Source organism: Lonchura striata, chromosome 1A, assembly GCF_050655825.1.
Source record: "Lonchura striata isolate lonStrDom1 chromosome 1A, ASM5065582v1, whole genome shotgun sequence".
In the NCBI taxonomy this organism is placed as follows: Eukaryota; Metazoa; Chordata; class Aves; order Passeriformes; family Estrildidae; genus Lonchura; species Lonchura striata.
Window position 1 is genome coordinate 15,989,941 of NC_140741.1, and position 21,512 is coordinate 16,011,452.

Consider the following 21,512-nt stretch of genomic DNA (forward strand, 5'->3'; position numbering starts at 1 on the left):
AGAATCATAAACTAACATGCAACCAGAATGTGACTTGCTGTCTACCAGTTACTTAGTGTAGGGAAACTCCAGCAGATTCTTGGGGTTATTTGCTTATGTGAATAAAGAAAATAGCTCTTGACTTTTTGGGCTTTTTTCCTATGTGTTTAGAGCTTTTCCCAAGAAATGGCAGCAAATTCCCCCTACCCTTGCACGGGGCAGGAGCAGCTGTTTGACTCATTGCAACTCTACTAACTGAAACCTGCAGCTAAACTGACAATGAACAGCTTTCACAGATGAGGCTACTGAGTTGTGCCTACATCAATGCCCACAGTAAAGAAGATTGAATAATCATTCATGGATTACAGTTTGGGCTCTCTGCGCCCACAGAAGAAATTCCTCCTCAGCAACAACTTTGTATTCCTAAACTGTAGTAAACTAGCACTTCAGCAGCAGATGCTAATAAAAATATACATAAAAATCCTTTCAATCATTTATTCTAGTTGACTTAAGACCTCATGTGCCTTCTGCCAAGTGTAAAAACATTCTCCAGTCATACAAACGAAATATATAGCCCATGGTGCAATAAAATGAAACAGCACATAGGAAGGATTATCCATCTTTATTTTCTTTAGAAATGGATCAATGAAATCACTGTGCCCCAGGAACACGCTTAAAAAAAAATTACACCAGGTAGCATTCCCCGTAACAAATTTTCACATTGCTTACAGTTATGCAGATTGGCCCTGGAATAATGGAAACATGAATCCAGTGTCACCCCAGAGCTCTGTGCCAGTCAAGTATGTTCATAACCCCCCTCCCCCAACCCAATTCCTAGAACACTTCCAAAATCCCATTCTATATCTAGCTAAAAATACTCTTGTCAAAATAGAAAAAGATTTTCCTACAAAAATTTTGTCATGACACTTCTTCTAAATTGCTTTTCAGACAACTAAGTACGACAATCAGTCTTCCCAAAACCTCCCTTTCCAAGATTTCAGGAATTTTCATGTTTCGTTTTCAGGATTTTCATGTTCCTAAAAATAGTCCAACATTGCCACCATGTGGTCAGGGACGGGCGCGTTCCCCAGGACAGCTGCAAAGGACGGCTCAGGGAAAACCAGGGACACAAACCTCGGCAATGAGTAACCAGACTGCAAGTGAAAAAGGAAACTGGATCCTGAGAACTGAGTCTTTATGCCGGGAAACCAACTCTAAGTATGGACCAGGGTAAGAAAAATAATTTAAGATATTTTGTGATTAATTCCTCAGCGTTGTGACGCTCCCCTCGCTAAAGGCACCAGCCATTTCTGCTCACTTTTTTTCTCAGTACAGCATGTGTTTGCCCACAAGGAAAATCTAAGTGTATGTAAAATGCCTAAGACCACTCATTTCTTCAAACATAATCATACTTGAAAATTTCAAAATCTTCTTTCTGGAGTTCAGGAAGCCATGGAAATTGATTGAAAAGATGATCTTTCACATAGGCTTTTTCATCGCCGCCTTCCGCACACTGAAGAGATATGCTTCATAAATAATGTTTAGGAAGTTGTCATCATTCTGAAAAACAGAACAGGTCATTGTTAGCAGGATAACTGGAGTAAAGAGATTAGAAGGTATTCCATTTTATGGACTAGACACTTTTCAGCCTTACTCTTTTTTTAAAAAGGGAACCATAGCAAAGCCCTTTCCTTCACCAAAGATCTGTTTTATTTCCCATGACTGCACCTCAGTAAGGAGCAATGAGTACACAGAAAGAAGATTTCTAAACTCACAGTGCATTTAAATAGAGTCCAGATTGTTGCATAATAACTTAGTGACAATACTGAAATTACAATCCTGCTATTTCTCTTCTTTGCCCTCACTTATCTAGCAACTCCCTTAAGTTGTGTCCTCTATCAGGTCATTTCAAGCATGCCTGAAGGAATAATGAAACACTCTGGGGATTGTGATTCTACACCAAAATCCTACCTGGGATTTTCCTTGCATCTTGTTCAGCTCTTTTAGGCCTAACGCTCCCTAAGGCATGCAGCTCCTTTTGCTCTGATACTTAACTTCTTCCTTCTGAAGAACATTTTGCAAGAATGAGTCAGCCCACATTAAGAAAGAATGTTATAAGTAGCTTACATAAACATATGAGGATAATTACAATAAAGATAATATTTAAGGAAAATTAGGTGCATCCAAGATTGTAGTTTTATATAATGGAAAATGACAGCTAACAAATTGGCAGTGAATAATTTCAAGGTAACTCAGTTAATCCTAACTACCACCAAGAATAGCAGGGTTAAATATGTATTTTACAAGTAAAAAGTTACAGAGGGTAAACCCCAATCTTCCTTGACTAGTTTTTCCTCTTTAACTTAATGTATGGATTTAATAGTATCTAGACACTCAAAGTATGTAAAGGCAAGATAATGTGATATTTTTTAAATCCCAAGATAAAAGTACAGGGAAAAATGAGAAAGCCCTCCAGCTTGTTGAAGATACTAGTTATTTTCTGAATTTGTAACTTAAATAACATTTTAAGTAACTTACAATAATGACTTTTAATTTTATTCCAAAGACATACAGGCACATAGTTTTGACCTACAAACTGGACTTGTTTCTCTGCCCGTTGTGTTCTGCAGCCAGGTTTTTAGTTATGTAATCTCTCCTCAACTTCTACTCTTCAGATATTACTCACACAGCAAGATAAAGAAAAAAAAAATCATAATTATGCATCATGCCAGAGCAGTAAACAATCATCTAATACATAACATTGTTAAATGTTTTGTCATAATTAAACCTGAAAAACTGCAGCAAAAGGAATTTTATTTAATGTAATTCTCTATTTCAAAGTCTAAACTGAATTAACATACATTCATGTTATCTAGTCCATATTTTAAAGTCGCTCACACTCATCCTGCAATTTTAATCTCCCATCTGAATTCCTCTTACTGCTTACACACATCTCTGAAATATCTGGCAACTAGGGTAATCACCCATTATTTATCCTTGGCTAAAAATAAAATAGATGTCCCTCTGGCTTGGAGGCTGACCTTACAAAGCTTTCAGTCATCTTTGTTCTTTTCCACCAAATTTATTACCTTTCCTGAACCCCAAATCAGATGCATTAATCAAAATGCAGTTGAGCCAGCAGTGTGCAAGGAGGGAGAGCCTATCACATCACCCTGGCACAAGTAGCCCAACTTCCAACATATATTTAATTATTCATTTTGCCTTTAGAAAAATACAACAATGACAGGGTGCTCATATCAAAACGGGCAGCAGAATTTTAAGCAAAGTGGGAGAACTCCTGGCACTGTACCTGGATGAGGTGTAGGAGTGTTTCCTGCAGCTGCATCTTGGTGATGGAGGTGCTGCTGGCCACGCCTGGCTCTGGGGCTGGCAGGGGCAGGAGCAGGCTGGCCGAGCTGGCAGTGGCCTCGGGGTTGGCTGCTGCCAAGTGGCCGCTCTCAGCAGCTTTGGGTGGAGTGGGCGTGGGCTGGCTGAACACCATGGGGGACATCAGCAGCGTGGGGGTCACAGTGGCAGGAATGCGCTGAGGGGACATGACCTGTCCAGGTAAGAACACAGGCATCAGTTAAAGCTGTCTGTGTAATTCTGTGGGAATGGAGATGGTGAGAACTGCAGAGAGACTGGCAGAGGGCACAGACTGCTGCAGAGCAATACTGAGATGTAAAACTCCAGCTCAACACCGCCTCTAGGATCTATTTCCCGATGAAAAGGTCTTCCATCCAATTTGAGATTGCAGACATGGAGTCAAGTGTGACAAATCTGATAGGCAAATGATCTTAAGACAACAGGATTTTTTTACAGGAGTCGGAATACTATTAAGTTTCAGCACTTAGAAAATGCAGCTGTAAAGTCTTCCACACAGGGAGAGCAAGTCAGGAAGTTTAATCTTTGAGAACATGAGACATGCAAATATCACTGTTAAAGACAAACCCCTGTACCTAATACTAGAAAGTATTTTCCAATTATAACTTTCAAATTACTTTATAAATATATATATATATGTGTGTGTGTGTGTATCTTGCCTTCTCATTTTACTTAAGAAAATGGAAACCAAAATTATAGATCCAGTGAACTCATGGCACTGTCAGAAACAGAACAGACACACAACCAAAACAGAGTTGACAAAATCAAAGTGGCCCTCAGAGAAAACCTTGGTGCTGCAGCAGTTTTCTCAGTATCCTAACCACACCAACCTGCACATCTGCCAAATAATTTTCACCTTCAAATTTTGCAGTGACTCTTGGAACTGTAAAACATGCAGGATTAGCAAATACTATCAGATATAATATTAGCAAATACTACCATATGTAATATACAACATGACACAGAAAGTTAATTCACTCAGCTTTTAGACATCAGATCTCTCTCCAGGTAATTCCCGTAATAAAACTTATCCTAATCAGCCATCTTCTTGCTATTCAAGTATCCAATCTTTTTAAAGTACAGACAAAGGAATTGATACAAGCCCACCAAAGCTCCTCCCTTTTGGACTGGAGCATGATTTATTGCTACCATATTAAGGTGAAAGGCTACTGAATCACTTCACTCTGTGTTCTGGATTACACTTCAATTTTGAAGAAAAGAGAACTGAGGTTGATCTCCTAGGTATGCAAAACCACAGAGATTATCATTAAAGAACAGTCACATTTTTGTAGCTTGTCTTTCTCCTAGTTATGATTGCTCTACCCAAGACACTTCTGAACAACGTCTGTGAGACCACGATACAAAGAGAAATAGAAACAAAGAGGACTGAGATTTCATTTTTTATGGAAAATTTAAGGAAGCAGAAAGACTAGGGATCAGGAAAGAAAGCTTGCAATGTACACCTAATGCAAGTCTTGCTTTTGTTCTCCCCAATATTTACCTAATTAGGTAAATATTGTGTTTGTTTCTCAAACACAGAGTACTACAAAACTCTAGACTACAGCTTGCTTCCAACTCCACTGTATGTAATCAAAACAGCAATGACCAGGTCTGTGTTCCAAGCTTCTGACTGAGCAGAGGTATTACAAACTGACTGAAGCTTTGCACACCTACGCTTGAAGAATTACACTCATTTTAGAAGAAAACCAGTATGAGTCCAAAGTGGCACCCCTCTGTAGAGTGAGACCTTCAGACTCTGCACAGATCTTGTCCTGCCTGTGGAACACCAACTAGCCCCAGATACTCATCCCAATGCTTCTGCTCTACTCATCCATGCTGCTGCAGCAATTTCTCTTTAATTTACCTCCAGCAAAATTGGCAGGGCTTGCTTAAACAAGATGATTCTTCCTAATGTGATTTCAAGAATGCATATACAAAACTGCTGTACAAGGGCAGAAACATTCTGCAAAGGGAAAGCTGGAGCAGCTGGAGGAGACAGTGTCCCACTAACACAGCTTAATCTACTGCAGACTCTGTCAGCCCCACATAACATGGCCTTCGAAGTCAAAAGACATTTTTCTCATTTGCCCAAAGGCAAACAAACAAAACCTGAAACAAACTGTGCCCTTAATAATACACAGCTCCTCCTGACAAGCACATGTTGTGATTTAAAAGACACATGAAGAATGCTTTGTCTTCTCTGGATAGAAAGGTCTGTTAGGTAGGACATGCCAAGCATATGGAAACTATATGGAATGAGCAATATTGCCATCTGCTGGTGACACAGCCGACATCTACAGGGTCATGCAGAACTTCAAATACTTTGTCAGAAAAATATAGAGTATATGTGTATTCTTTCAGTGCATAGCATTTATGTCTGTCCTTAATGCTAGAATGTATTTTTTGCTAACAGCTCAAGTTCAAAGCTTCTGCCACTGAACAAACCTTTACGTAAAAAACATTGATTGTTTGGGGTTTGTTTTAAAAATAAAGCAAAATTTTCATTTGAGAGTCAGCTCAGATCACTTTGAATCACTGGGACAACTGACACCCACCAGAAAACAGGATGCTGATCTTGGCATTACCAGTGCAATTCCTGTAACACCACACTTTTGCAGAAGGCACTGCAAATGCTCTGGAGGGACACAAACAGCCTTTGGACCAATCTTTTAGCTTTGAATAACTTCTCACCAGTCATAACAGCGCTTCTAAAATTCTGTTGATCAACTTGTTACCCACAGAAACTGAGCTGCTTCTTTATCCATTATCTCCAGCTGTCAGGTCAACACTTAAATCTCTGAGTCACTAATAACAGAGTAGGAGTCTGCCATCAGCTGTGCAGCAATGAAGTAAGAACAAGAAAAATGTGCAGAATAACTTGTGCAGTATCTAACATACTTTCCCTGAAGCCCAACTGCTCACTAAGATATCAGATTGGTGCTCTGTGTGGCTGCTGGCAGCTGGGTGACACGAACCAAGGAACGCAGTGGGTCTCCTGCCATGCAAACTGGCACCTTCTGTTGTTTCCTGAGTGAACAGAATCCCAGGTGGATCAGGTGCTCCTCTGGAACATCAGCATCCAGTACGTGCTGTGGGCCTAAACAGTTTTCAGAGGCATTGCTTAAAACTGACAACATAATTTTAAGAATGGTTCAGGAACTTTAAAGGCAGTTAATTAAAATAAAGATGGCTACAATGCTAACATTGCTTTGTCTTTCAAGCTTAATTTAGAATATTTTAATTGGTGTTTAGTGACAGAAACTGAAATTACTTGTTGAAACAAGTTTAATGCACCTATTTGCATTATACAATTGCTGAAATTGCAGCCAGGACAACAGAGAAGCAGTGCTGTGATGCTCACACCACAGACACTGGGGTTTCATGCACATACTCAGAAGATGTAACATTATGTACAAAATGCATTCTTGATGGAAAAATGATCCAAGAAATGTGAAAAATGAGCTGCAAGATATGTGGTCTTCTGAAGAAATGATAAATTTGTGTCTGGGTTATTGTAAGCACTTTAAAACCATAATTCTGATTAACATAAACACTTAAGCATGCATGTATCTATAATCAGGATAACACATGCCTAAGTAAACATATCCCTAAGAGCCCACTGTAGATTGATGCTTTTTTATTGTCTCTTAAGCACACGTTACTCACTGTCTGCATAAAGAAATAAAGAATGTTTCACAAAACAGGGCTGGCACCAGACCAGGCTGAACACTTCCAAGTATTATTCTTCGGCTTTTGTTTTTTTCCTTCTTCCCCCCCCCACTGTCCCCCCCCCCCCCATTTTTTTGGTAACTGGTCTCTTCCTTTTCATGTGGGAGATCACAGTTTTTGTACCATATGGAGATGCAGCAGAAGCCAATTTAAACTTGGACTTGTAATGTGTCAGTTGTGGAAAGGACTATTGCTTACATTTTCTTAGTGCTGCTGATGGATTTAGGGTGTTCCTTTAATCTGATTTTTCCAACAACAGACACTGCTCAGATAGCTCTCTATTCCTGTCAGACTTTTGCTTTTTCTGTATGCTGAAGCGTAGTAGGAGAGGCAATACCAAAAGACAAATAATTACAGAGAACAAACCTTTTGCTGCACTTGGTGTCAGAATCTGCTTTGATCAATTTTGTATGAGCATGTGCAGATATATTGGTGCCAATTCAATTTCACTCAAATATCTATTCTGCAGGCATGGCAGCACTTGAAGCCTCTGGTCTACTGCAAGGATAATATTATAAAAAGATTAATGTTGGTTTTAAAAGTTGGTTTTTATCTTCCAGGTTGCTTTTCAAAAGCAGGCATGTTTTGTGTGGCTAATTCACGGCTTCCAAAGGAGCAGACTCTTTCCTTCATTTTTAGCCTCCCTGCTTTTGCTTTTGTGGCAATCTGCTGCACGTGAAAAAGGCCATTCCTCCCAGACTGCAGAGCTTTACGTGTCCTAAGCAATAATTAATGACAGTTTCGTTATCATTTTTAGTCTATTCATTAAATGTCCAAATTTCATGCATCTAATATTGTGTTGATAGCAGCTGTGGCAGCCTGTGAAGCCACTCCTCGACAGCCTCAGTCTCCTTGTTCTGCTCACAGCTGTGCAAAGGAAGACTGAGAATCTCAGTTGCTGCTTTTTTTTTTTTAGGCGAACTTGCAGCAATAATCACAGTGCGTGAGCATTGTTCCGCAGAAGACTTTTCTCACAAGCTGCTGTTCTATCCATACTCAAGAAGTCAAACTGTTGCAATTGCATTGGACCAGACTTCAGGAATTGCCTTTCCATATTGCAACTAATACTGGTAACACTGTCTTTTTCATATATACAAAATTAATTTGCCATAGCAGAATCTGTAGGCATTTTTAATCTGAAAAATATATCAGCATATTTCCTTATTTTTTATTAATGGATACTGACTTACAATGTAGAGCTTGGACTTGCCTCATTTCACTTTTACCTTCATTATGTCCTCCCTCATGCTACCAGTACATGTACCAGTGAATCACACAATTTCTTACATTTAAAGCAGGCAAGTTCCATTCCCAGTGAAAACAAATCAATTTGTTTGACTTTGGATCCTCCTTTTATTCTTTAGCTCTCCACCGGAAAGTCAAAGTTACCATCTGTAAGCAACTGATTCTGAATAATTTCAATGACTAATCCCCAAAAAACTCTTTCATACAGATTCAAATCCTATTGCATTAATTAAAAGAACAAAAATAATGATGGCTATTTGCTGTATCAAATTAATATTCCTCCTACTTCTCTCGTGGAATTAGAAAACTTGACCTGTCACAAACTTAGTGACAGATGTGGCTCTTTTATTATCACTCTTTCCAGCCTCTTCATGTATAGAAGAACTTTCTAGCATGTTGAAATATCCTGTAGTCTTTCAACCAGGTTTTGACAGAATTAGAAAAATAAAGGAGAAAAACAGAATAAAACTGAAATAAAGAGTGGAATAGTCACCATAGAAAAGTAGATTTCAGCTTTACAGTGGAAAGGAGAATACCTGGCATCAGTAACTTCTACACTCCCATACAAGTCAGACTCCAGTACCCCACAGCCTATCTCAAAAAAAGGAAGCTGAAGGACTTAGATACATTCCCAGACAAGACATGTAAAGACAGTTTAATGTAGAAAATCCTATAGAAAATGAAGCTGTTAAAGAGAGTAGGTGTTTTGGATGGGACATTTTGTAATTGCATATGTTGCTTTTCTGAAGAACTTAAAAATGTACTCAGAGAGATACAGTCTCTTAACATCTCCTGAATTTTTTAAGACACCAGTCTGACTTCTAGGATCAAAATAAACAGAATTTTTTGAGGTCTTTTAGGCACAAGACCTTTTTTCAAAATAATACATAGTATATTAAAGAAAAATAGCTAATAAATATCTACAAGTAGCAGGTATGGTATAAGATAACTACCTGAACAATATATAAATACTTTTAAAAGCTGCTGTTAGAAAACAAGGGACCTTTTAAGTATCTTTAGCAACTGGCATATAAAAGAATGCACATCTACACAGAGAAAGCTATAACTAATTTTGCAGAAAATAATTATTAAACCCAGAATATTACACTCGGTAGCAAGCAATTACATGTAACAGCCCAAGTATGGTAAGTGAAAACTAGGTGACTTTTCACAGGGGCTCTGGAATAACCCAGCACTGCAGTATTTCTGGTCATGGTTGATATGTAAGAGAGGTGGCCTTCAGGATTTACAATATAACACCCTGGTAAATCAGGACTTACTCGATGTCGGGGAAGTATCACCTGCAAAATGAATAATGCGCAACACACAGCAGGAAGGAAGACTAACCTCAGAAAAGATCAAGTTTGAAAGAATTCTGGATTTTTATGATGAAGAAATTCCCCATTTACCTGGAAGAGACTGCTCTGTTTTTCTGTGCCTGGAGCCTTTTCTATCCAGGAATCCAGTGGTTTCAGGGTACTGGTGTTCTGTGTAACAACTGGGAACTTAGCTGCCAACGTTGGTCTGCTGGATACATGGAGCTGCTGTTCTTGTTGCACTATCTGGAGTTTTTTCAATAATTCTTGAGGCGAAATCACCCCAGAATTGGCTGCTTGATTGCCAGAGAGAGGAAGCGGCTGTCTGGGAAGTTTGGATTGTTCTTTACCAAGTGTCTGAGCCTCTAAAGTCTGGCCTGGTAGGGACCCATTGAAATACACCAGAGGGGGCTGGTTCATGTTATTTACTGGTGCAGTTGGTGCTCCAACAGGAGCAGGAGTCCTGCTGAACACGGAAGCTGTCGAGTTCACAGGTCCTGTGGCACTGGGCTCCATTTTAGCCACTGACCCTGACTGACTTTGCAACTTCTGCAGCAGGCTCTGAGTGCCAGCAGTGTCCTGAGCTCCGTGAGACGTGGCAATGCCGTGGGAAGTCACAGGCTGGAAGAGGCCTGTGAAAGTCTCCCCCACGGGGGGGACGCTGCCATTTTCACAGAGGCGGCTCTCGGGGAACTCGGCCAGGGGATGGAGCTCTGTGCCCCGCACCATGAGCTTCTGGATGGCGGGGCACAGCTGCTTCTCTGCACAGGGGGAGTGCCTGCTGGGCTCCTCGTAGGACAGCGAGCGAACCACACTCTGCCTGACAGGGAGCTTCTCCTGGGGCTGCTTAGTGAGTGCTTCTGCGCCGTCTGCCTTGTCCTGTTTGCCAAACAGCGCTGTCAAAGACAAGTGCTGCGGTTCAGGATCCACGTTCTGTGAGGGGACAAAGGAAAGGAGTAAACACAGCTCCCTCGTGCAGAAGTTACATTAAGTGGCGACAATATTTAGCCAGCAGAATTCAATGAAAAGCTGAGAAAACTGCTATGCTCTTTTTTTTCCCCAAGAGGATTTTTTAATAGTTTTGTCACATAGGAAGGGCAAGAAGACTGTTGTCAAGCTGCTAATGTGGGAAAAAAATCAGTGAATCTAAGACATAGTGGTGGCTTTGCTTTAAATAGCATGAAAGAGCATCTTCTTTTACAGCCATCAGTACAATATTAATAAGAGACAGAAATCTGCCTGTGTATGAAGTAGAGCCACTTCTTGTGTCTCTGCTGCTCACAGCTGAATTTAATTTTTAGGATTTTGCACTGTGATTTAGCTTGAAGATATACCAAGAGTTGTCTTTATTTCAATTATTTCCTCTGAAAAAAAACCCAAAACAAACCAAACAAAAACCCACAAAAAGTGTGGTCCGGCAATTGACTAGGACAGAAATTTGAAAAACCATTATTTCTTTGTTGCATTAGCATAGTATGTCTGCTGTTTATGTTTTTCCACATCATACAGTAGGGGTATTAGGGAGGTTCTGCAAACCATACTAGTTAAAATCATCCCTTACAGTGGTTCCATCTCAAATTCTTGCAGTGACCTCAACAATGTTCCTGTTACTCAGTGCAGCTGCAGCAGTCAACAAATGCCACAGATTTTACCTTGCTCTGCTGGGAGATTCGCTGATGCTGATTCTCACTCGGCTTCACTGGAATGGGTTTGATTAGGTTGGGGTTGTTATAGATTGCAGAGGAACTGGTTATTTGTTTGGGCTCTGAGCAGGTCTTACACTGCAACAGAAAAAAAGGATTTTTAGTATGTGTGACAATATATTTTCCCCTAGTTCCCAACCACAGTAAAACAGACATAACCACATATTCAATAACCAAGAATACTAACTGCAGCACTGTTGATGAAGTATTATACTATTAGAAGAACAGTAGCAACTGCAACACAATTTTCTAAAACCTCAAGACATATGTAAAACTGAACACTTGATTCCAAGATTTCCCTAGTATGAGACTTCCCTCTAATTTAAATCTCAGTTCTCTTTTTGGCCTTCTGCTTTTCCTGCACTTCAAAAACAAAAAATACTTTTTAAAAGCAACTTAAGAACCAAGCAACAGACATACTTTTCCTGCATCCAACGGGCAGCTAGAAGTAATTTAGATCCATGAAAGATTAATGTGCCCATAAAGATAATTTAAAATGCTTTTGTCAAAAAGTAGAATAATAACTCTTAACTCTTTTACATAAATCTTTATATGGCAGGAACTTGCAGGATGCATATACATGCACAGAAAAGTAATTAAAGATTTAATCAATTTGTAGGACCAGTAGGATTTCTTATTATGAAAAAGATGGTTAGAGACAGATTACTAAAAGTGATCAACAAAAAATGTGATGAACAAAAAATATCATGTGGAGAGAGAAGGGCATGATTTAATTTAGAAAAAAAACCACATAAAATGCTCCATGAAAGAGAAACAGTAAATGGAAAAGAAAAATGTGAATAAGATGCTATATATAAGAATATAGTCAATGAAACTAAAAAAGCATTGGGTATACAAGGAACACTACTGTCAGTAGAAAAGAACACAGGCTCTTTAAAGTCACTGTCACTTGACAGAGTTGAAACCAAGAAAATGGAAAGTTTTTAAAAATAATTACTTAACAAGAAGTTAATATAATAATTAACAGTTAAAAGAATTAATTCTAACCCCACTCTCAAATATAAAAAGCTGATCAATTAACCCATTTCTGACACCTATTGCAACAAAAAATAAATACATGCTGGTTCCAGGGCTGCCCAGTAAACCAGAACTGGAGTTCTTGTGGGGACTTAAGGGGCTTTAATAGCTCCTGAACACTTTAAGTTGTTTGTCAGGCTGGACAGATCCTACATGGACCAAAACTCCACTTCAGTAAGATTCAATAGCTTTTTTTCTTTTTTCCTCACAAACAGTTCTCTTTCTAATGGTTCTACCTTTTCTTCAATGTATCTTCTCATTGCTATTTTTCAGCCTAACTTTTTGGGCATAAAGCACATAAACTTTTTCTTTAACACCATGGATAACATCCTCTTGAATATTTCTTAGGGAGTTCTGCAGAATTTAAATAATATCCTTATTTCCTCAGGATATTTTAATAGGCTGAGCTCTTCAGAAACCTTAAGTACCTTAGATTCCACTGTCATACTCTGCATAATCACATAACTGAGCATATAAAAATGAGGTGAAACGCAGCAGTATTTAACAGAGCCATCACTATATGAGCATATTTTAGACCAAATTCCTCAGCCAAATGAGCATCAGTACACACAAGAATGACATTGACCTGACTTGGTATCATTGCTGTGACTTGATAACAAGGCTAGTAGGTTGCTATTGAACACAGAAGCTCATGGAAGAGAAAAGAAGCCTGTGATGATTCCAGAGGCATCTGCAACTATTGGAGCTCAGCATTTAAAGCCATTTTGGCAGATGGGGAGCACAGTCTTGCTGATAAGTAAGTTGGGAGCACTAGCATGGCATTTTAAGTAACTGTCAGGTAGACAGGTAAAGAAGATATCAGATGCTATTATCAACAAACAGCAAAAAGCAGCATGAAAGAAATCCCACCATGCTCTGTAGTGAGAGAACCAGAGAACATCTGGCAATTACTATGTTTTGCCTCACAGGTGTCTCCTTTGGTCAGGAGTCCTATTCAAAGCTCTGCTGCTACAAAAGTCTGCTAAGTAATCAAAAGGTTCTAAGATCAAGTCAAAGAAAGGCTCAGCAACACTGGAACAAAACTAGACACATATGGTCCATGTGGATCAAAAAGAGCAAGGGAATCACTGAGAGGATTTTGGCAAGTTTGGTAGAGACACAGATATTCAAAGCAAACAGCTGCTCTGTGTCATGAGATTCATACTCCACCTAGACAACATGAAGCTGAAAATGCTAAATACTGGGAGAAGAACTGTAACCCAGAGCTTGTCCTGCAGTACAAGACAAGGCACAATGGTTAAGGAGAAACCCATTTTGTCATGCTTTGTTCTGTACCCTTGCAACTCTTCAATTGGTTTTCTCCCTGGCTATCAATGAGGCCAACTTTTTCTCAGCAGAGGTCAAGAGAAAGCAAGTGTATAAGAAGTACATTAAAAAACCAAAACTCAGTGGTTTAGCATCTTCAAGCTCCATCATTTCAAAAAGGAAGGGGAAGCTGTGTATTTTATTTTGCATGTAATGTAACCTCCAAATGTATAACATAATTTGGGGAAAAGGAACTTCAAAATTAGTTACACTCCTAAAAATTGAGCAAAATTTCTTACAAATTTAGAAAATTGATGCTCTTATTATACAGCTTCCAACACTTTAAAACACTCTTCACTGAATAAACACAGAATTCAAAGAAGAGAACAACATATTTCATAACTAATTTCAGCACATCAGACTCTAAGTAATAAAACATACACTGACAAGAAAGTAGATGTCATAAACCAGTCAAAAAGCATGAGTGCTCTGAAACATATTGACATTAAATAGAAAAATGGTCGTCATTGCCTTTATTTATCACACTCTTTAGAAATTTATATTACTAGCAGTACAAGAAATCATACACATCCTGTTCGTAAGAGGTCAGGCATTCCTAGCACTCATGTCTCAGATGAGGAGGAAGTTTTCATGTTATTTTTTATGTCCTTGGCAATCCCTTAAATGCAGAAAGATTAAAGATAAAGTAAGAAGCAAAAAAAGATAAAGCAAAAGATTCTAAAGGGAAAAGAGTCCTAAAAGCTATTATTTAAACAACAGAATTTCCTCTCCCTTGTCTTGATTTCTGTGTGCTAGTGCAGAAATGGAAGGTAACATCTTTTAGATTTATCACCCTCTTTTCACAGAATCTGAAGACAGCCTAATATTTTCCCAGTTTTCCATTTGCAGTATTTTTAAGGTTATCTAATGAAAACCTCTTAAAGATTTCAGAACATCTCAAATCATATTCTCTGATGCCAAGATTAGATACTGATTCAGTATTAAAAGATAGGAAAAATACCAGGTTTTAGAAGTGTTTGTCCACTATAATACATTAAATCTCTACTACAGAAAATACAAAGGCCCCAAGCTTCAATAGAAAATATATACAATGAAAAAGGCTCCATTTCACCCTAGCTCAAACAGTTTGTTATCATCATTCTGAGGATTTTATTAGTAGCTACATTTCAGAAAAAATAAGCACAAGGAATTTAAGGAGATAAAAAGTTAAGATATATGTACATTTCCAGACTCTTATGGAACACTTAGGAGCTGTATTATCGCATGACAGCACATAAGCAATACAGGAAACAGCAGCAGGAACCTGCAGGCTGTGTAACAATTTGCAGCTTATATATGGATAGTTAAAATTATTAGATTTTTATTCCCCAAAGTAAAACGTTTTTGATTGCTCAATAATAGAGAACATTATTAGTCCATTAGTTACTTCTTTATTTAGAAACCTCAGAAGACCAAAGCAGCACATGGGCTGAAATCATACTACATTTCAACCTTTTCATTTCCTTCCATTAGTGCCTGAAAGGAGCTAACAACCACAATTAAAAGCAGCAACTTCACTGTCAAAAGTCTCCTGAACCAAGTCCTTTGTACAAACCACAGAAACTATCACCAGGTAAATATTTCACCCAGAAAGAGGTACTCCTCAATAGGCCCAAGAGCTCTAAGGGTCAGAATGAAAGGCAGCCTCTACTGTTCAACAAATAATCATATCCACATTCTTCTTCCAGAACCTGTTATTGACAGCATTAACTTCTGAATTTTTAGCAAATTTTGTCTAAACTTTTTTTACCAGCCACTTCTACACAAACTAAGACTGTCCAACACTAACATTGTCCAAAATGACTTTGAGTAGAACTATTCAAAACCCAAAATCAAACCTTTTATGTTTCATAATGTAAAGTGGGAGCAAGTCTCACCTTGGTATACTCATCTTTGGCCTTGGTAAGCATCCGTAAGATATCCACTTCTTTGTTATTAGCAGAATTCACGATCATGGGGGACACCCCTGTTCCTGTGCCCTGCTGTGCTTTGAATTGTTCCTGCTGAGTTAGGCTGAAAGGTGGAGGATATATGAGAAAAAAAAAAAGTACAAATAAAATATAAAAACTTAACCACAATTACTGTACAATACTTAATTGAAACTCAAATATTTGTCTTTGCCCATCTTCATTAAAATGTGCAGTAAAAAATCACTATTAAAAGATCTTTATAAAATTGTAGTTTGACATGAGATTAATTTTCTCCAATCTTGAATACACTAGACCATAGAATAAAATTTCCATAACTGAGTCAGAATTTCTATACGCAGAAGGAGTAGGGAATTTATAGTGTTATTCAGTTCTGCTGGTGGTGGAGGATGGCAAACACACACAAATCAGGCATTAAGTACTAGCAAATGACCAATTTCCTGCCCCAGCTGTTTTATTATTATTGTAGAATGCTGAAAATTAAAACACACAGCCAATTGGCTGAGCAACAGGGTATTTTTTATCTATATGAAATACTGCTATTATAAACCACTACACATGGTTTACATTTGCACAAATCCTCTGAAAACTAGGTTTTATTGTAGTAAATTACCAGTTTGAGAGCACCTAATCACCACCAACTGAAACTTGAGTTTCGGTTAGCTAGTTAACTAAAATGAGCTGTCAAAAACCTGAGTTTCCTAGGGTTCATTGTTTATTTCTGTAAATTCATCCCCATCAATTATTTCTTGGGTCACAGCTGACTCATTTTAGAGCTGTAGGATATACAGCAAAACCAACAAACCCCACTGAACAAAACACTACCACTGTAACAGTCTGCATTTCACACTGTTTTGTCACTGCAAAATGAAAAGCAGCAGGTATTACTTCAAAAAAAGGATATATGGACTAAAGATAACTACCTTCCCAATCCAGTATTTTATCACAATACCTGTCTGGTGTGTCTAACCCTATATACCACAGGCAGCTGGAACAGCCAATCACTGCCTGTCCCTACCTAGCCTCTTTACTGCATCCTCCACATTATAGCTCTAGAAAATGTAGATTACATATGTTGATACAATCTGTATGACTTCAGCTTCCTCATTCTCCAAGCAAACATAAAAACCTGCAGGACACAGTCCTAAGAAAAGGGTCACTGCAAACAGTGCAGAAGAATGATCCTGGCCCATCCTGGACACAAGAAGTGTGATACTGAAAAAAGCTGCCCATATGATATTCTTAGGTTAAAATACAGCTGAGAACACAGTTCTGTGTGAAATCTTCACCTCTGGCTAGACTGCAAAAATAAAGTTTAAGATTTAGAAAAACACTTTCATGCACATTTTTATGTGCATGAAAGCAATGACTTAAAAGCTAACTGAAGTCTTGCTTTAAATGCTGAAAACAAAGTGAATTTTATATCTATTGCTAAGAAATGAGGAAGCAGGAATTCAGCCATGCTGTACAAACAGGACAAAACCCACAGAAATTCTATTAGTACAGCATGCCCTCATGATTTCCTGCATTTACCTTGATATAAAGAAAAAAAAAGGTAACAATATTAAAAAATAAAATCTTCCCAAATTGAAAAATATATTAAATCCCCAAAGAATACAATTCTTTAAAATAGGTTTCTGAGTCATCAGGAAATAAATCATATCAACTGGTACACTCTGATGTAGCTGAAGAGCTGCACTACAAATTAGGAAAAAATACTGCAATACAGTGACTTATTTATGATTTTATGAAATGCAGGCTTGACACTTGCAACAAAGTTTGTAAGTTTAAAGCAGAAAGGTGTAATAATCCTAAAAACATAAAATGTGCATGTGTGTACCAAAAAGCATATATAAAAAAAGCACAGAAGTCTTTTTTACCCATCACTTACTTTTTCATGAGCTCTGCAATTCTTTGGCATTCTTCCTTATCATAAAACCAAATCCCATATATGGACACTGTAAATGTACATCAAACACAAACTATGAGCATCTTCTCAAACAGCAGTTCTTCCTGGTAGATATTTAAATGTGACCTGTAAATTAACCTTAAAATTTATTTTCATCTTATGTTTTTCCCCATCTAGAAACACAAAATGACACCTCAGAACCTATAAAATCAAAAAATATCAAAAGCCCATCCCTAAGCATTTAAATTACAACCTCTTAAATATTCAATTAAGGCAAAGGTTTTTGATCCTTTTCTTCAGAACACTAAACCAGAGGTGTTTTTTTTTTTTCTTTGAAATCTTTTTCTCTGTCTTTTATTTCAGTTGTCATATCCATTTGACTCCACTATAGCATGCTGCAGGGAGCACTGCACACATAAGGAAGTATGAAAATCTCTTTAGTTTTCAAAGAATGTTTAGGTTTATCTTAAAGAGCATCAGAGCTGGTGGAGTAGGATGAACATCTCTACCTCCCTGGAGATTTGCTATATTTCTGCTCACTGTTTTCTACAGGAGCTCCTGGGTTTCCTCCTCTTTCCCTCACTACCCTACTGCAGGCAAGAGTTGTCTTAACTTTACCAGGAATTGGCAGTTCCTACCATGTCTTACACCATAGTGGTGGCTACATTTCATTTGAAAATGGATTTCACTTGAGCACCTGTTCAAAAACAATTGCAACACTGACCCTGATGATGTAATAATTCCTAATATTAGGAGAATCCAAAAGCAATAACTCCTTCAATTCCACAGAGCCAAACCCATGGCATATGAAGTGTACCTTGGCTTTGTTAATGTCTGGAAAGAAAATGAATGTACAGCTGTTTGCAAGACACAACTATATAATTTTCTCCATTCCCTCCCAAATTTAAAGCTGTGTGTTGTCTTCTATAGAATTAAAAATGATCCCAATGTTTAACAGACAGTACATTGGCAAAAAGTCTAAAATACCTCACAAATCAGACATCCTGTAGATATAAAAAAACCTAACTTTTAATGTTATGTATATGTGCTGTCCTTTTTATGATTATTGTAAAGTGTGATGATTTCTATTATTTACCTAAAAAAGGCAAGTAACATAATATGCACTAGTGGTTCTACAAATGTACAACGTTAGAGCTGAACTACACAAGTAATCTCAGGTCTTTTAACAGAAATATTAAAATATGCATTTCAAATCCACATCAATATTCTAGCATATTCCAATGGGAATATGGATCTGTGGACCTGTAGAAAAGCGTGTGAACAACTCATAAGGCTCCAGAACACTGACCTGTTATGCAAAATTCACATTAATAGTCTAGCATATTCCAATGGGTGTTCAATAATAAACTGTGGACTTGTAGAAAAGTGTGTGAACAACTCCTAAGTTCCAGAACACCAACCTGTTATGCAAAATTTTCATCCTTCTGATGAAACACATTTTAAAATTTCTCCAAATCACAAGTAACTCCTCAATGCAACAGCACAGCAAGCAGACTGAGAATCCCAGACAAATCAAATTTGTTATAATCAAGATTCTTATTCTTTATAAAAGAATCTCCAGTGAAGAAGAGTATTGATGAAATTTTGGCCATCTGCTCTATCTTCCTAAATTATTTTTTATGTCTACCACAGCTTGTGGCACCATCAATTATGCAGCACAGGTTGGACAGCTTCACCTTTGGCCAACAGAACAGACATGTCACAGACTATTGATGAATATCTAATAAATCTGAAAGCTGACAGTCCCTTGGAAATTCCAAACTTCTTATGGCCATTAGAAGCTGCAAAACTAAAACTGGCTTGCTTCTGCTGTTGATTTACCTCAACTCAGTGACAAACACAAGTTAACTGATAACCAGAATGACAGATTTCAGATTTTACAGAACTACAACTAATATTTTGAAATACAATTGCAACAAATACAAATCTATTTCGGTCACAGAACAAGGACACTGAGTCTATGCCACCAAACAAAACCACACGACCACCCAACAACATATCCCATCTTAACTCCAGTTTTAAGTTAGGATACTGCAGATCCAGAGTCCTTTAGCCTAGAGTTTAGCTGAACTTCAGACCTACCCACATTTACTTTCTCCCCTTGGTTAAATGCTATTTCCAACCCAAATTAGGAAGCAGTTGAAAGCATGTTAAGACCAAAGCCCAACATCCTCTGAGCTTAGAGCTCACCCAGTAAGTGGTGAAATCTTTCAGAAGTGGACAGTCACACTGTTGTTCCTTCCACACTGCTCCCATCTGTCCAGAGGAGATGAATACTTGAAATATACTGAGAAACAATCCCTGAGCTTGTGGCAGCACAACACACTCCAAACTCTCTTACGCATGTGAGAATGAGGGACCAGTGAGAACACAGCAACTTGTGGAAATCTGAGATACCTGAAGTAACCATGGCATAAATTCACACTACAGTACTACATTCTCCTATAATCTGTATTTAAGAGGAAAAAAACATAGATAGTAGCAGTAAGAATGAGTATTAATGGCCTCCATCTTGATTAATGATGACAAAATGAAAAAAAAATTCTTATGTGTATGACAACATGTAAAACCCCACAACCAGAATGAGAACCTAAGCTGATAACAACCTCTAACTGTCTGGGAACCTGGCACACTCACAGACACACAATACAATTCCACTGCAAGCTTTCTACCAGCATGAAAACACTGCTGGTTTTATCAGGATTAAACATAAACAGATTACTTTTATCTGCCTTCCCACTCTGTCAGACTGTTTGACAAAATAGAATTCCACATCTAAGTATCATGTGTAGAGTGGTAATTTCATGTTCATGTTAAAAATGAATAATGAAACATCAGAGACACAAAGCAAATTTTTCTACTGCTAAGTAGAAGAGGAAATATTCAGGCACTTTTAGGCCCAAGCTTCAATCATAAAGTTATGTAAGAAGATATTATTGTAAAAACCAGAAAAATATAAAAACAAAGTAATGAATTGAAGACATTAAAAGTGAAAAAAGTGCCAAAATTACAATGTAGCTAAAAAGATTCCACAAAACTATGACATAATGCAGCTATGAAATCAAGAAGACCCAATTCACATTGAATGGGAAGCTAAATAAATTACTTAAGTAAACTGACTGAAATTATTAATTATTAAGGGTATCAGTATTTAGAATTTTTAGAATTTCTAAAAGGCAGGCTACTCATAAATCAAAACGGAAAAATTTTACCCAAATCTGTGAGGCTCCTTTAATATCTCAGTGACTGAATTTCAGGAAGGACACTATTTAAGTTTTAAATCACGACTTCAGAGCCAACTCGAAAGCTTCTGCCTTACAATTTTCATTTTTTTGGCTATGGATTTCTCCTGTCCTCACTAACACTAGAACACTTGATACTATTTATAAGCAGAAGCTGACAGCTGCCATCTTCCAGAATTATAGATACCAATTTCTAACCTCTCAATATTTGAAACATTAATTTAGTTATTACGATAAAACAGAATTTCTTATCAACTTCAATCATTCATGTTAAGTGTTCTATTAAAAAGAAAGGCATTTTCTAGAATTACTTTTTCCTTCTTCATTATTCCAGTGATTAGATTTTTGTCTTCTAGATAGACATTTCCATTATCAAAGCTTTTGTTTCAGTGTACCTGCAACACATGATTTTTAAGCTATTTCTCCATAGACTGCATAAAGTCTTTAAGCTTGGTAAAAATGGTACCGAAATAACTACTGAGTAGACATTCCCCTGAACCTAGGAACTGTTTTACACTTGCTGGTATTAAGAAATAAATAAATAAAACCCAATTCTGAAATTTTTGTGCTTTATTCTTGATCCCATGCTTCTTAAGGTATTTTGCTCTAGTATAGTCTAGACTCTTGCTCCTGAATATGTAAATCCACACATGGCTATGTGAAAAAGAAGTTTCTGTATCCATGTCTTGCAA

The 21,512-nt window shown here is 37.7% G+C and overlaps 1 protein-coding gene across 3 annotated transcripts in view; it reads right to left on the reverse strand.

Annotated features, from left to right (window-relative positions):
* Positions 1–582: 582 nt before the first annotated feature.
* The window catches only part of DCP1B (decapping mRNA 1B), a 40,517-nt gene continuing 19,587 nt past the window's right edge, over positions 583–21,512 (reverse strand). For 2 of the 3 annotated variants that reach the window (XM_021535031.3, XM_085568507.1), the window contains exons 4-9: positions 17,540–17,606; positions 15,598–15,733; positions 11,306–11,434; positions 9,747–10,586; positions 3,290–3,538; positions 583–1,539 (exon numbers count right to left, since the gene is read on the reverse strand). In XM_021535031.3, coding sequence (XP_021390706.3) covers positions 1,459–1,539; positions 3,290–3,538; positions 9,747–10,586; positions 11,306–11,434; positions 15,598–15,733; positions 17,540–17,606 — 1,502 coding nt within the window. In that variant the 3' untranslated portion in view covers positions 583–1,458. Of the gene's footprint in view, positions 1,540–3,289; positions 3,539–7,148; positions 7,591–9,746; positions 10,587–11,305; positions 11,435–15,597; positions 15,734–17,539; positions 17,607–21,512 lie in introns of those variants that run through there. The other variant, XM_085568508.1, reaches the window with a different exon arrangement.